Raw genomic sequence first — 15,834 nt, 5'->3', positions numbered from 1 at the left:
TGCCGGAAGTTTCAAGCGAAACCCTAACCTCTCTCTCCGAGATGCCGCAAATAAGCTGGGTGTAACGTCTACAACCGTGCATCGAGCCAAAAAACGAGCCGGACTATCGACTTACAAGAAGGTAGTGACTCCAAATCGGGATGATAAACAAAATACGACGGCCAAAGCGCGATCCCGGAGGCTGTACACGACGATGCTGACGAAGTTTGACTGCGTGGTAATGGACGACGAAACCTACGTCAAAGCCGACTACAAGCAGCTTCCGGGACAGGAGTTTTATACGGCAAAAGGAAGGGGAAAGGTAGCAGATGTTTTCAAGCACATGAAACTGTCAAAGTTCGCAAAGAAATATCTGGTTTGGCAAGCCATCTGTACCTGTGGCTTGAAAAGCAGCATTTTCATAGCTTCCGGGACTGTCAACCAAGAAATTTACGTGAAAGAGTGTTTGAATAAACGTCTGCTGCCTTTCCTGAAGAAACACGGTTGTTCCGTACTGTTTTGGCCGGATTTGGCATCTTGCCATTACGGTAAAAAGGCCATGGAGTGGTACGCCGCCAACAAAAATACTTCCAAAAACTCCATTGGAATTTGTATCTTACATACCTTATTATCTCTAGAATTCATCCTTAAATTTACTCTAAATTCCTTTGGAATTTTCATCAAAATTATGGAATAAGTTCTTCAAAGTGATTGTATCCGGAAAATCTAGTAGTTGAGAAGATTATTATTTTCCAAAGAGAGGGCGAAGTATATTTTTTCCCGGTGATTTAGAATTTCCGGCTTTTTCCCGAGTTCCCGGTTTACCTGTCACCCTGTGTCCAGTATACAATAGGACTTATCCATCTGAATAACATTACTAGTCTAGTACGACTAATCTCCTATCTAGTAGAAACACAGAAAACGAAACTAACTCAGAGAGGGAGTAACTTTTGCTCATTCGTAAGGATACATTTCTAAAAGCGTTGGTCACTCAGCGCATGAGTAATCTACGTAAAAGAGACTCACTCGCTGAACAAGATTCGTTTTCAGTGATTGTAGACTGCTTAAGCAAGCCTTTTGAATCAAATGTTGCGATAGGTATTGTCCATCCGAATAACTTCACCGAAAACAGAAACCTACTTTGTGGCCGTGCTGTCAAGTTAAAACATAGAATTTGATGCAAATTGCACACTGAGCTTGACTATCCAGTATCCAATTTCTAGCCGAGATGGCAAGCTAAATACATCGGAAACGAATTTTACTCAGTGAATGAGTCTCTTTTACTGATTCGCATGGAGATTTTTGTTTAAAATCGTAGGTTACTCATGCGTTGAATAACCTACTCACAACTGAGTAAAAGTTATTCACTCTCTGAGTTAGTTTCGTTTTCAGTGTGCAATGCAACGAACAGCCCTGTTTATCACTCGGCAGCCAAACGATGACTGCAGTCAAATTTAGTAAATAGTAAAAATTACGTTTATTTGCTAGTTTTTACATTTCAATTGTCTTTGGCTCTTCAACTTTGTTCTAGTTAATTGGTTATTCTAATGTGATGATTGCGTTTAGCGCTAATTTACAGGATACCCTTTCAAGGGCTTGTTTCCGTTTGAATTTAAAAATTTGATAACCTACCTACTTGAGCACAGGAACCTACCTAGCTACTTGAACTAGGTTGCCAAATCGCCAATGATCTGGTGGTTTGATCGCAGACAGGCGACTCTGAACCTTTCCAGCGTCGTGGACGTCTTTCGCTCCTCGAGTGTTTGAAGACCGGCCAGGTGGTGAATCTCAAAATTACGAGTTCGCGGTGGACTGTTAAGGATCATTCTGAGGATCTTGTTTTGGATCCTCTGAAGCTTTAGCTGGTGGCACTTAGCACAACTCTTCCAGATTGGCATACCATACTCAATAGCCGGCAGAACGATCTGCTTGTGGACAGCAAGCTTGTTTTTGGGGGACAGGGTGGAGTTCCTGTTTATAGGAGGGTAGAGCGACCTGATCAAGATGCTACACTTGGTGGATGTCTTGTCCACATGGGATCGGAATAGCAATTTGCTATCGAGGGTGAGACCAAGGTAGACTACTTCATTCGACCATTCAATGCTATCAAGGTGGACCTTGACGTTAGCAGGCGGAACAAACCGAGGTGAATTCGAGTGTGGAAACATAATGGTTTGTGTTTTAGCTGCATTGATACAAATCTTCCAGCTCTTGAAATAGTCGGACAGAACATCCAGACCTGATTGTAGTTTACTCACCAGAGCACGGATCACTCGACCCCTATAGATGATGGAGGTGTCATCTGCGAACATTGACAGTATACCACCACCCAGCAGGGTAGGAACGCCTGACGTGAAAATGTTGAATACGATAGGCCCAAGCAGGCTACCCTGAGGGACCCCTGCATCAACGTTGAACGTATCAGAGGGGACATTGTTCAAGTAGACCTGTTTAATGATCTTCACGAGGTAGATCGGAAAGTTGTAACGATGCAGCTTGTACACAAGGCCATCATGCCAGACATTGTCGGACGGCTTCTCGACGTCCAACAATGCCATGGCAGATGTATTGGAAACGGAATTATTCCGCTTGATGATGTTAGTAACTCGTGCGAGTTGGTGGATGGTAGAGTAGTCTTTCCTAAACCCGAATTGCTCTTTGAGAAAGATTTTATTATCATTTGAAAACACCAGCAGACGGCTGAGTATCAACTTTTCGAATAGCTTCGAGATGGAGGACAAGGGGCTGATGGGGCGGTAGCTTTTGGCATTGGTAGCCAAGCTTCAAGCATTTGTTAAAGATAACGGTAAGATGGTTGAAGAAGTCAATACTCAAGTTTTTCAACTCGAGGTTGACTACACCATCCATACCCGCGCCCTTCATGTTTCTAGTGCTTCTAACAGCTGCTATCACCTCATCAGCCGATATTCTACTATCATCATGCACAACTACAGGGGTGTCAGCGACTCTAGACATTGCCTCCAGTACGGCAGGCATGGGGGCTCACCATGGTTTGGCCAAGATTATGTGAAATCACAAAATGTTGGCCAAGAGCATTGGCCTTTTCAACTGGGGTTATGAGTATGGGTTATGGGTCCGAATTCTGGTCAACAGAGGAAAGCGGAGGAATCCGGCTCGAGCGTTATCATTCGGTTCGTTGATCGATTGTCATTTTGTCATTTGGATATATTTTTGATATCTTGGTCTCAACTTATTTTTCAAAATTTTGGTCATCTTCCAAAATGGTTTTGCACAATCTTGGAGAAAGCGAATCTTGTTGGCAACATCGTTATTTCTGAATTCCACCAGCCTGGCCTGGATAAGTTTGGTTAGCCTATTGACATTGGTCTTCAAATGGGGCAGCCCAGAACGCTGGAACTGCCTACGAATGGTGTTACGGAGCCTGATAAGATCTTTGGTTGGACATCAGCATATCTGGATGCTGGTACGTGTTGCTCCCTGGCACGGGATATCGCCTCTTCGATGGTTTGCAGACACCGATCGACTTCTTCGGATGATTCCGGTAGGACGTCGTAGTCGATTCCTGTGTCCACACAGCGCTGGTACTGCTGCCAGTTGGCACGATGGTAATTTCGCCGGCAAACTTGAAACATATTGGCCGAGGAACCTACTTCGGCCACCGAGCTCAGTTCCTGATAGGCGATAGATGTCAAACTTTCTACGTTTATCATTCTACTACCCTCTTTTTTCTGTATTTAGCTGATGTAGGTGAATGAATAGAAAAAAAGGCTACGATGTCCCGGCTGCAGTGAACAAGTTCGAGGTCGACCCGTCCAACGTGCAACGCTGATTGATTATCTGGCTTCGGCTTGTGTTGTTAGGGACCAACTTTCTGATGGCTGTGTTAGGGGTGACAAATTGGCATTTAAAGTCTGACAAATTTTGCATTTCCCTGGATTGGCACCCTTCCCGAAAGACGTAGTCCTACGTCAAAATATTCTCAATGTCGAAGGATAGGACCAGGGGAGAAGCTTGAGGTTTCATAATCTCATTAGATCGTTGTCGCCAGTATGAACGGTTAGAATATAGATTTGTTTTTTGTTCGTGCTTAATTTTACGTAAGCGGTAAGCGTTATTACCTCTCACCCCAGCAGGCCTGGGTTCAATCCCAGTCGGCGCCACCGGGATGTTCTTAGGCATAACATCTCTGATCACGATACCGTGAAGACTCTTTTTTCGGCAGACATTTCATGTTTGGTGAAGACTTTTAAAGACATAAGAAAACACTTAGAGATTGGAGTAGATTTTGGTATCATATTTTAAGCAACTTCTAAAACATGGTTATTATGAGCAAGAGTCCTCATAATTCTCCTGAAATTATAGCCTGAACTTCCTTGGAATAATATTTAGATTTCCTTTAAAAATCTCCTTAAGATTCACCTGTAACTCACAATCCAATATTCCTAGACATTCATTAAGTTTTCTCGCTACGATCTCCCGTTGAATTTCTCCTCAGAATTCAACTGGAATGCTCTCAACTCTCAAATGGAATTGTTCTCACATTTGCTTAGCAATTATGCCTAAATAATTAAATCTGGATCAACAATAGAAAAGGGCCCATCAGCATTTGTAAACCAACCGTTCTAAAGCCCTTTCCTCACAAAGCGAAGGCCACCAACGCAAACCAACAATATCATCGGATAGGGGAAAGTTTCCCCTACACAATTCTTCACAATTTGGTATTCTACTTAGGATAAAATTGAGGCTCTTCTCATTTGAATTCTTATTAGAACTTTCTTGGAAATCTCCTGAGCATTTACCAGGAATCAAAAGGTCCTCAGAACTACCTAGGACGCATTCCATAAATTTTGCTGCTACTCAAAACTAAAATGGAATTCCAGTCAGAACTAGAATACTCCTTAGAATTCCCTTTAACGACGCCTCCAAATTCTCCAGAAATTCTCAAGATAATGCCACGACATTTCAGAATCATGAATATTTTCTACAAGGCCATGAAAATCTGGAATCTAAGAAAACATTTCAACATCCGAAATCTGAACATTCGTTCCAAAATTCTCAAAACAAAAATCCATCACAAACTTTGAAACTCTTCTCGGAATTCGATTGAACCCTCAAAATTCGATTCCATTGGAATTCTTCTCGGAATTTAATAATAGAATCCTCATCCAATCATCATAGAATTCTTCTCAGAACATTCGTTAAAATGCACTCGCAATTACATTAGATTTATTTCCAAAATTGTTTCGGGGCTGAATTTAAACAATAATCAAAAGCGACGCTCGTATGTGTTAAGCCAAGTTTAACTATATAAACCTGGCTTAAGATTTAAGCGAAGATGAAGAAATCGGTCCTCAGAACACATGATTTTACATGAGACTTTCGTAGTCTGTACTTTGGTATTCTTCTCTGATATATCTTGGTGTCTGCCCTAGAATCCTTTAAAATTCTCTTTTAAATCGAAATTGAAGGCATTTCCCAATAGTTTTCCTGGTGTTCTAACGTTTTGCGGTTCACTAGGGTAACCAGTTAAAATTTTCAATTTTTCAATTGATATGTATATTCTGTTAAAACTACTGTAGACTTTCTTAGTGCCAAGTACTCAATTTAAACATTTTGTGGATATCTTTAAACTTCACTCTATTTTAGTAGTCAAAAAGCGACTTTAGTTACTATTTTTTTTTATTACTCTTAATCAACAGGCACTCTACTTTAGGATGCATCAAGATGGTTGTCACAGTGTTACCATAGTAGCAAAACATCTTTATTTAAAGAAAATTAAGAAATTTACGTTTGTGTATATCTTTTGTGCGATGTAGCATTGCCGTTGTGAAACGAAATTAATATTTCGTATGAAAATCCAACTGCAAAAATCAAAGATGCACATCAGTCTGATTGGAATAATGTTTTCCTTCAAAATTCTATGGTTGTATTGGATGTTTTGTCGGTTTGAGGACAATTATAAAACATAAACGCTCACTTTCATGAATTTCCTGTCAACATTATCATCATCATCATGCAGTGATGACATCTGCGTAGAGCTGTTACGGCAACTTCCCGAATGCCATCTTGCTTTCCAAATCAATCAATCCCGTTACCCGTTCGTTAGTACCTTCATTGTTGATACATAGGACACGAATTTTTCGACATGGGCCACGTCGTGCATCGTTTGTGATGCGATATTACATCGTTCTGTGATTTTCGATTAGCGAAACAAATATAAATCAAATGCCACTTACAAATCTCGATTCCTGCGTCTCCATATCGTAGGCGGATCTTGGCTGCTGAGCCTGCTGCGAATCCATGGTCCACTTCTGCTCCCACTTTTGCTGCTGCTGCTGCTATTCTCACCCGCACTTATTGATTCCACCGCAAACTTAATCACTCTTAGCACGTACACACATGTGTGATGTGAACTAGATCGTACCGCCGCTCACTGCTCTAGCTCACTGTGACACTTATTTACTCTCTATTCCCTAAGCCTAGCTCCACAGTGCAGTGCTCTTTCGGTTTCCCAAATCACACTCTTCACCAATTACTTTCTCTTCCCAAATATTTCACTCTCCTTCAAAACTCTGCGGCTGCTTTCTTATTCCCTTCGCTTTGGATATCCACACGCCTTATGTATTCCACTTTTTTTTTTTCTCACTTCTGCTGTTGCTGCTGCAGCTCAGCTCTCATCATCAGGGCGGCGTTTAAGCGAACCACTTCACGTCACCTTTGTGTTTGCTACTATTGTTTCACCTGCGCTCTTAATTCGACGAAAAAAAAACGAAACACAACTAGTAAATCAAACAATCAAACACTGTACATTTTTTTTTCGGATTTCGGATCTCTTACTTTGGGTAGGAGAGGTAGTAGGTAAGAGAGAAAAGCATGACACAATCACGTCAAACGAAAACGAAGAAAATAACAAACAATATAGCACACACGATGACGAAATGCTGTGCTGTGTTAGCTCTCTGTGCGGTGTTGTTGTTGTTGTTGTTGGTTGGTAGGAATTAATAATTGAGAATGACAGCGCACCCCAGCACACACCACCGCACGATTTCGGTCTGACTCTGATGATGAGTAATCCACAAAGATATTGCGGGGAGGGTTCACCACCAGGGAGCAACCTGCTGGCACTGTTGGGGATGATTCTGCCGAGCTGCTCCGGCCATTGTGGCCCAGTTCCGGGCTATTCCACCGCGGCAGGGGAGAAATTTTCACGCCACCTTCGCAAATTTCCCCCAAACTTCCGACCGGTTCGACAGATTACCAATATTTACGGTTTCCAACGACGACGACGACAACAGACCGTGTTGTGCCCGGCAACTGTCGAATCTCTGAAAATGTCAAACAAAAAGAAAAATAAGTCACATTAGTAAATGGTTCGATTCGTTGAAATTTTTTGTACACTATTTTATACTGTTCATTCAAGCACTAGGAACTAATGGAAGAGTCGAGACTCGAGAGAAGATACTTGTGGGGCCCGGACTGACTTTGACTGACGACGACGATGATGATGGTGGGTTGTAGCTGCTGCTGGCCCCATGTCAGTGCAGCAGAGACGTGCATCTGTGTGTATAGCGAGGCATGATTTGCGATGGTGTTTGTGGACGGTGAAGGTAGAGATAGTGGGATGATGTGTTTAAATTGGTGGTCAAAATCATAGGACTATTACAGAATGTTCGATTATTATTATTTTTATTGATGAAAATTTCACTTAACCGTTTACACTCCAAATTCTGGTTTCCATGAACAGCTTCGACAGGCAATGGTAGTTTTCACCAGCAGAAACGAAAACTTTAGATGTTCACATCACAAACCGATTCTTGAGGTTTTTAGCTTCCATCAAGTGAAGTATACACTAAGGCTAAAGAACGAACGAATTCCATAAGAACCACTTATTAATTTTAACCACAAGAAATCGCTATGAATTTCATTAATTTACCATGAAAAATAATGACGAAAATTTTTCATAAGTCTCGCTTATGAAATTCATATATGTCGTTTATAAGTCGAGCCTTATGTAATCCTTAAGTCTATTTACCTCAGTGCACGACGGAGCAAACACGTTTTACTATTTTTTCTTGAAATAAAACACAATCACCACAAAATGGTACGCTCGGTTGCAGGAAAATCAGTGTAGAAACACCATGATGACCAGAAAAATTCCGATTAGCAATTTCTCGGACGTAGTGTGTCAATTTGTTTATGTTAATGACATGCGACCAATAGTCCATTTTATGAAATGACAGGAGCTGGTTTGCCTGCCAGAATTTGATGATATTGATATTGCTTCTCACAGCCGTTAGGTAACCGCCTCCTGTCAAAGTTCATTCATGAGTTGAACCAGAAACGTCTCATAAAATGCTCTATTCAAATAACACTCAAGATATAGGCAGCGTTTGTTTGATTCAAGGGGTTGCTCACTCCGCACAGTGTGCCAAAAATACAGATGGCTGGTAAACGGCTGGACAATGCGTACCATTGATACTTCGCGTATCTGCAGGTATAAAATAGACCACACTAGCGGTCCTTAGCCTCTTGTCCCGTAACTCCAATCCCTACCTCCCCGCGGTGCCGGCTGGGGTACAAGTATCCATAGGGAAGATCGGGTAACCATCCCCGGTGGGACCTTGGTCGTATGCTGACAGGGAAGGGAGGACTACTCTCTCCGGAGAGTTCAGTCTTCGAGCGTCTGTTCACCATGGAGGTAAATACGGACCGGAACAATCGGCATAGAGCCAAGCAACGGAAACGGACTAACGATTGGAAACTCGGAACTGCAAGTCTCTCAATTTCTTGGGAAGTACCTGCATTCTTTCCGATTTATTGAGGGTCCGCAAGTTCGACATCGTAGCGCTGAAGGAGGTTTGCTGGAAGGGATCGTCGGTACATACGTATAGGGATGGCTATACTATCTACCAGAGCTGCGGCAATACACATGAGCTGGGTACAGCTTCCATCGTGATGGGCGAAATGCAGTAGCGCGTGATTGGGTGGTGGCCAATCGATAGCCGAATGTGCAAGTTGAGGCCGTTTCTTCAATGTCAGCATAATCAACGTGCACAGCCCTCCCTTAGCAAGTGACGATGACGATAAAGACGCTTTTTATGCGCAGCTAGAACTGGAATCCGACAGCTGCCCAAGCCATGACGTCAAAATCGTCATCGGAGATCTTAACGCTCAGGTCGGCCAGGAGGAGGAATTCAGACGGGTTATAGGAAAGTTCAGCGCTCACCAGCTAACGAACGCCAACGGCCTTAGACTCATCGATTTCGCCGCCTCTAAGAACATGGCCATACGTAGTACCTACTTCCAGCATAGCCTCCCATATCAGTACACCTGAAGATCACCGCAGCAGACAGAATCGCAAATCGACCACGTTTTGATCGACGGAAGACACTTCTCGGACATTATTGCGGCGCAAATATCGATTCGGACCACTACCTTCTAATGGTCAAGGTGCGCCAAAAACTTTCCGTTGCCAACAACATTCGGTACCGACGCCCACCACGGTACAATCTGGAACGACTGAAGCTGCCCGAAGTCGCAACTGAGTACGTGCAATGCCTCGACGCAGTGTTGCCGGATGAGGGAGAGCTCACCGAAGCCCCTCTTGAGGACTGCTGGAGCAACATGAAAGCAGCCATTAACAGCGCTGCTGAAGGCGCCGTTGGGTTCGTGGAGCGGAATCGACGGAACGATTGGTTCGACGAAGAGTGTCAGACGGTTTTGGACGAGAAGAACACAGCGCGGGCGGCGATGCTGCAGCAAGGAACCCGTCATAATGTGGAACGATATAAACAGAAGCGAAGACAGCAAACCCATCTTTTCCGGGATAAGAAGCGCCGGCCGCCTGGAAGAGCTAGATTGCAAAGAAATGGAGCAGCTTTGTCGTTCTCAAGAAACACGCAAGTTCTACAAGAAACTCAAGGCATCCCCCGCCAAGGCTTTGTGCCACGAGCCGAAATGTGTCGGGATAAGGAAGGGGGTATCTTAACGGACGAACGTGAAGTGATTGAAAGGTGGAAGCAGCACTACGATGAACATCTGAACGGCGCAGAGGCGGAGGACCAAGGCGGCAGGATGAATGACTTCATCGGTACAGCGGATGAGGGGGACATGCCAGCTCCCACGATAGGTGAACTTAAGGATGCTATCCTACAGCTTAATAACAACAAAGCAGCTGGGAAAGATGGTATCGCAGCGGAACTTATCAAAATGGGCCTGGATAAGTTGGCCACTTGTCTGCGACGACTGATAGTCAGGATCTGCGATACAGAACAGCTACCGGAGGAGTGGAAAGAGGGGGTAATATGCCCAGTATATAAAAAAGGCGACAAACTAGAATGTGAGAACTATCGAGATCGCCGCTAGCAAGCAGATTTGTGGGAAGTTATCAAGCCGGTTTTGTGGACGGGCGATCGACAACGGACCAAATCTTTACGTTGCGGCAGATCCTTCAAAAGTGTTGTGAATATCAAATCTCTACGCACCACCTATTCGTCGATTTCAAGGCCGTTTATGATACTATTGACCGTGAAGAGCTATGGAAGATTATGGACGAGAACGGTTTTCCCGGGAAGCTGATCATACTGATCAGGGCTACGATGGATGGTGTACAGTGCTGCATGAAGATATCGGGTGCGTTCGACAATGCGATGGTCTTTCCTGCCTCCTGTTCAACATTGCGCTAGAAGGTGTAATGAAACGTATGGGCTTTAACATGCGGGGCACGATCTTCAATAAGTCCAGCCAGTTCATCTGCTTCGCTGACGACGTGGACATTGTCGGAAGAACGTTTCAGGCCGTGGCGGAGTAGTACACCATGCTGAAACGTGAAGCAGAGAAGGTTGGATTAAAGGTGAATACGTCGAATAGGAACCGAGCGGGATAGGGCTCGCATAGGCAGAAGCGTGACAATCGACGGATATGAGTTCAAGGTGGTGGATGAATTTGTGTACCTCGGATCATTGGTGACGTCGGATAACAACTGCAGCAGAGAAATTCGTCGGCGTATTATTGCCGGAAGTCGTGCTTACTATGGACTCCACAAGACCCTGAGGTTTTGCATACTAAATGTACCATGTACAAGACGCTGATAAGACCGGTAGTTCTCTACGGGCACGAGACGTGGACGATGCTCGAGAAGGACCTGCAAGCACTGGGTGTTTTCGAACTTGCTTAGGACCATCTTTGGCGAGGTATGTGAGAACGGTGTATGGAGGCGAAGGAAGATCCACGAGCTGGCACAACTCTATGGCGAACGCTGTATCCAGAAAGTTGCGAAAGCTGGACGAGTACGATGGGCGGGACATGTTTTAAGAATGTCGGACAACAATCCCGCAAAAACTGGTGTTTGCCTGGAATCCGGCCGGTACAAAACGAAGAGGAGCACAGCGAGCAAGGTGGTTAGACCAAGTGGAGCAGGATCTTGGAAGTGTGAGACGGCCAAGAAATTGGAGACAAGCAGCCATGGACCGAGTGAATTGGCGTAACATTATGATGCAGGTACAATCCTGAGGGACGTCGGATCAGGATAAGTAAAAAAGTACACCTGGGCATTCGCACTCATGGTTAGAAATTTTCGTGATATTTAAAGCTACTGGCAACACTGTACTATATATGCGCCTGCTCTGTACATGTGTCAAAATGTTTATCATTGTTGTTGACACAATCCAATTAGCTAAAAACCGGTCAAAAGTCAACGCGGTATGCTTGCGGGATGAGCGAGGTCATCAAGGCGATGACCGTTGCCAAGTACGGATGGTGCTGGAGTCGTTACCGGAAGACTTCGAGATCGGAGAAACTCCACTCAAGACGATCGAACTGTTCAAGTATCTGGTGCGGAAGGCTTTGGTGTTCCAGATCAGTTTGATCGAAGTTGGGAAGGAGGAAGCTGATTGAAAAGATCACCATGAAGGGACTGCTACTGGTCATAATGTCGAATAATTTGGAATGTGATTAGTGAGTTGGTTAGTGGGGAGAGCGACACCCTGAAGGAAGAAGGGAAGGGAACGTTGAAGACATTGGTAAATCGATTTGGAGTGGGGAGATTCGTGATGGAGCTGAAATCACAGCCGAAGGAGGTTAAGTGGAATTGTAAGATGTTAATTGGTCAGTTGTTGGGCTTAAAGGTGAGCTAATGAAAGTCGACATCGGTGAGTTGGTTGAAGGTTAGGTTTAGCTCTCGGATACGACACTGGTAGCCCAGCGCTTGAAATATAATATTTATTGATGGAGAAGAAATCTCGGCGAAGTGTAAAGTGACCGGTGTTTTCATGGTGCCCAGCGATTGGAGCAGTTCGGTAAGCATTACAACATCGCGATGTTTGAAATAATCATCGTAGGGGCCGACCCGAACAATTTATTATGTGACGCTAAATTGAGGAAAAATTAATCCACCCTCCCCCCTTTCGTGACGTTTTTCCTATACTTAAAGCATTGCTTGTCACAACATCATAACCCCCAAGAAATTGCGGTTGGTTATGGACGCCAAGGCCAAATCTCACGGATTTTCGTTGAACGATTTGCTACTGAAAGGTCCTGATTTCGTTCCCGCATTGATTGCGATCCTGATGCGCGCTAGGAAGAAGAAGATTGCTTTTGTGGCGGACATTATAGAGATGTTCCATCAAGTCATCATTCGTAGATTGGATCAGGACTCCCAGCGTTTGTTTTTCCGTGGTATGGATCGCTCTAGCCTAAATATTTGACAATCTCCTCGAACGACATGGATGAAGGTAGGAGTGCCTGGTACAGGAAGGTACAGTCGAACATTTTCTGTGAAGAGATGCGCAGTCTGAAGCAGACCAAATTCGTGAAAAGCAATAGACGTTTGAAAACATGTTCTCCGTTTCTGGATAATGGAATCATCTGTATGCGAGGATGATGGAAAGTCGTTTGAAGTGAACAATCCTGTGATTCTTCCTGACAACCACCAGTTTTCAACTCTACTGATTCGTATGTACCATATCGCCAACGCCCACCAAGGAATGGAGACCGTTGTTAACAATATCAAGGAATCCTGTGTCAAGTGTCGTGAGCTTAGAGCAAAACCGATCGTTCCGCAAATGGGAAACCTACCACCGGAAAGAACAACCCCGTTCGTGTTCCCGTTTACATGTACGGGTATTGATTATTTTGGACCGTTGTCTGTAAATGTTGGTCGTCGTGTTGAAAAGAGGTGGGTAGTATTGTTCACGTGTATGACATCAAGAGCTGTACACCTTGAAGTCGTGTCACCTCTAGACACGGGCAGCTGTATAATGGCCATCCACTGTTTCATATCCATCCGTGGCTTACCACAGTGCATCATGACCGACAACGGTACCACGGTGAGAACTCTGGAACAGCCGCAGATTGAAGATTCGCTGAGCGTCAGAGGTGTTGAGTGGAAGTTTATTCCACCTGGTGCTCTGCATTTCGGAGGTTGCTGGGAACGTTTAGTACGCTCTGTGAAGACTACCCTTCGTGCAATGTTACGGGATAGGCACCCTACGGACTTGGTGCTACGTACTGCTTTGTGCGAGGCAATGAACACAGTACACAACAGACCTTTGACACACGTTCCGGATGACCTCCTGGACCCTAAACCGATAACTCCAAACATGTTGCTGCTTGACCGAAACAATTCAATCCAGTTCGACCATAACTTTGATGAACGAGATCTTACCTGTCGTGCTGCCTACAAGCATTCTCAGATCTACGTGGATCGTTTCTGGCACAGGTGGATAGCCTCGTTCCGTCCGGAGTTGATCAGAAGCCGCAAGTGGCCGGACAACAGGAATAACCACGATTATTACGTCGGTGATCTAGTGATAATAGGGGACGAATCGCTCCACCGAGGCAGGTGGCCGAAAGGAGTTGTAGAGAAGATCTACCAAGGGTCGGATGGAAAGGTGAGAACAGTTGGGGTGCGGACATCAAAGTCAACCTACAAAATACCTGTAAGCAAGGTTGTGTTGCTCCAGGCCATCAGCTCGGTTCCTGGCCCGGAGAATGTTGCTTACACTGCCAGTCCGAACTTTTCTTCTTGGGTATCGCAGTCGTGAGCGTAACCATAGCAACAAAATAAAGATCGTAGCAAGCGGGTGTGAAAATTTGTTCTGAGAGTGAAAAAATTAGTTGATTTGCCTTCAAGTTTGTAAGAAGTTTTCCTCAATAAATAATCTTATGTCGTTGAAATAATTGTGCCAAAATGTGGTCAGTTCGTGTCGTCTTTTGCTGAGGGAACCCCTGGCGAATATACTGAAATTCCTTCCCCAACAAATAGCCTGGACACGAACTTCTGCAGACAGATGAGCAAACACCCGGTTGCTAAAATTACATTCACCTACTGCCTGCTGCTCTATCCATTTAGAATTGTCCAAAACTGTTTCAAAACGCTTTTACAACGCTACAAATGTCTCAGATTTGTGCGACTTCTGTCCGGAACTTTTCCATTTAAACTGCGTGTTGGTAAATACGCAGCTAAAAAGCAAGACCATGCTGGAGGTGACTGGGGTAGATTCCCGGTCCCGCCTAGGAATTTTTCGAGTTGGAAAATGTCTCGACTTCCCGGGCCTCAACTTAGAGTTCTAGACGCACTTCCTCAGTTATTAATTGAGAGCTTTCGATGCCTGTACCATTTTTGCATTAAAGGGTGGTACGGTCAAAATTTGGTCAAGGGAAAACGCGTGTAAATCGGTGAAATCGTTTATTTAAAAAATCAAATTAAATTTCTTTTTCAAGTTCAATTAGTATAAAATTCAGGAAAAATATTCAGTTAGGCTTCCGCTTTTCCAAATCCGAATTGCCAGGCCTTACGCTTGACCCCTGCCATCAGATTTTGTACAGCCACCTTGTCCACCTTCTTCGCCGCAGAAAGCCAGTTTGCCTTGAACTGCTGCTCGCCCTTAGCAGTTTTTTTGGTCTTCTTTAGGTTCCGCTTGACAATAGCCCAGTATTTTTCAATTGGGCGGAGCTCTGGCGTGTTGGGAGGGTTCTTGTCCTTGGGAACCACCTGCACGTTGTTGGCGGCTTACCACTCTATGGCCTTTTTACCGTAATGGCAAGATGCCAAATCCGGCCAAAACAGTACGCAACAACCGTGTTTCTTCAGGAAAGGCAGCAGACGTTTATTCAAATACTCTTTCACGTAAATTTCTTGGTTGACAGTCCCGGAAGCTATGAAAATGCTGCTTTTCAAGCCACAGGTACAGATGGCTTGCCAAACCAGATATTTCTTTGCGAACTTTGACAGTTTCATGTGCTTGAAAACATCTGCTACCTTTCTTTCCCCTTCCTTTTGCCGTATAAAACTCCTGTCCCGGAAGCTGCTTGTAGTTGGCTTTGACGTAGCTTTCGTCGTCCATTACCACGCAGTCAAACTTCGTCAGCATCGTCGTGTACAGCCTCCGGGATCGCGCTTTGGCCGTCGTATTTTGTTTATCATCGCGATTTGGAGTCACTACCTTCTTGTAAGTCGATAGTCCGGCTCGTTTTTTGGCTCGATGCACGGTTGTAGACGATACACCCAGCTTACTTGCGGCATCTCGGAGAGAGAGGTTAGGGTTTCGCTTGAAACTACCGGCATCTCTCTTTGTCGTCTCAGCGGCTTCCGGTTTTCGATTTCCCCCCGATCCAGACTTCCTGGCTGTCGACAAACGTTCCCCAAACACTTTAATTACATTTGTAACGGTTGATTTGGCAACTTTTAGCGATTTTGCCAACTTTGCGTGCGAGTAGCTCGGATTTTCGCGATGCGCGAGCAAAATTTTGATACGCTGCTCTTCTTGCTTGGACGGCATTTTGACAACTGAAGAGTGAATTCCAAAATCAAAATAGGAAAATAGGAGCAACATTCTACACACACACACCTTCAAAATGAGGGGTGTTCAGGTT

At 44.5% G+C, this 15,834-nt stretch overlaps 1 protein-coding gene across 28 annotated transcripts in view; it reads right to left on the bottom strand.

Moving 5' to 3' along the window:
* Patronin (patronin) overlaps nucleotides 1–15,834 on the bottom strand; it is a 282,903-nt gene that overhangs the window by 263,810 nt on the left and 3,259 nt on the right. For 26 of the 28 annotated variants that reach the window (XM_065221870.1, XM_065221881.1, XM_065221891.1 and 23 more), the window contains exon 2: nucleotides 6,198–7,286. In XM_065221870.1, the coding sequence (XP_065077942.1) occupies nucleotides 6,198–6,263 (66 nt within the window). In that variant the 5' untranslated portion in view covers nucleotides 6,264–7,286. Of the gene's footprint in view, nucleotides 1–6,197; nucleotides 7,287–7,357; nucleotides 7,452–15,834 lie in introns of those variants that run through there. The other 2 variants (XM_065221872.1, XM_065221871.1) reach the window with 2 other exon arrangements.

This window comes from Ochlerotatus camptorhynchus, unplaced genomic scaffold, assembly GCF_037179485.1.
Source record: "Ochlerotatus camptorhynchus isolate MF236.1 unplaced genomic scaffold, CSIRO-AGI_Acam_v1.1 ptg000150l, whole genome shotgun sequence".
Lineage (NCBI taxonomy): Eukaryota > Metazoa > Arthropoda > Insecta > Diptera > Culicidae > Ochlerotatus > Ochlerotatus camptorhynchus.
This window is presented reverse-complemented; position numbering and strand designations above follow the sequence as displayed.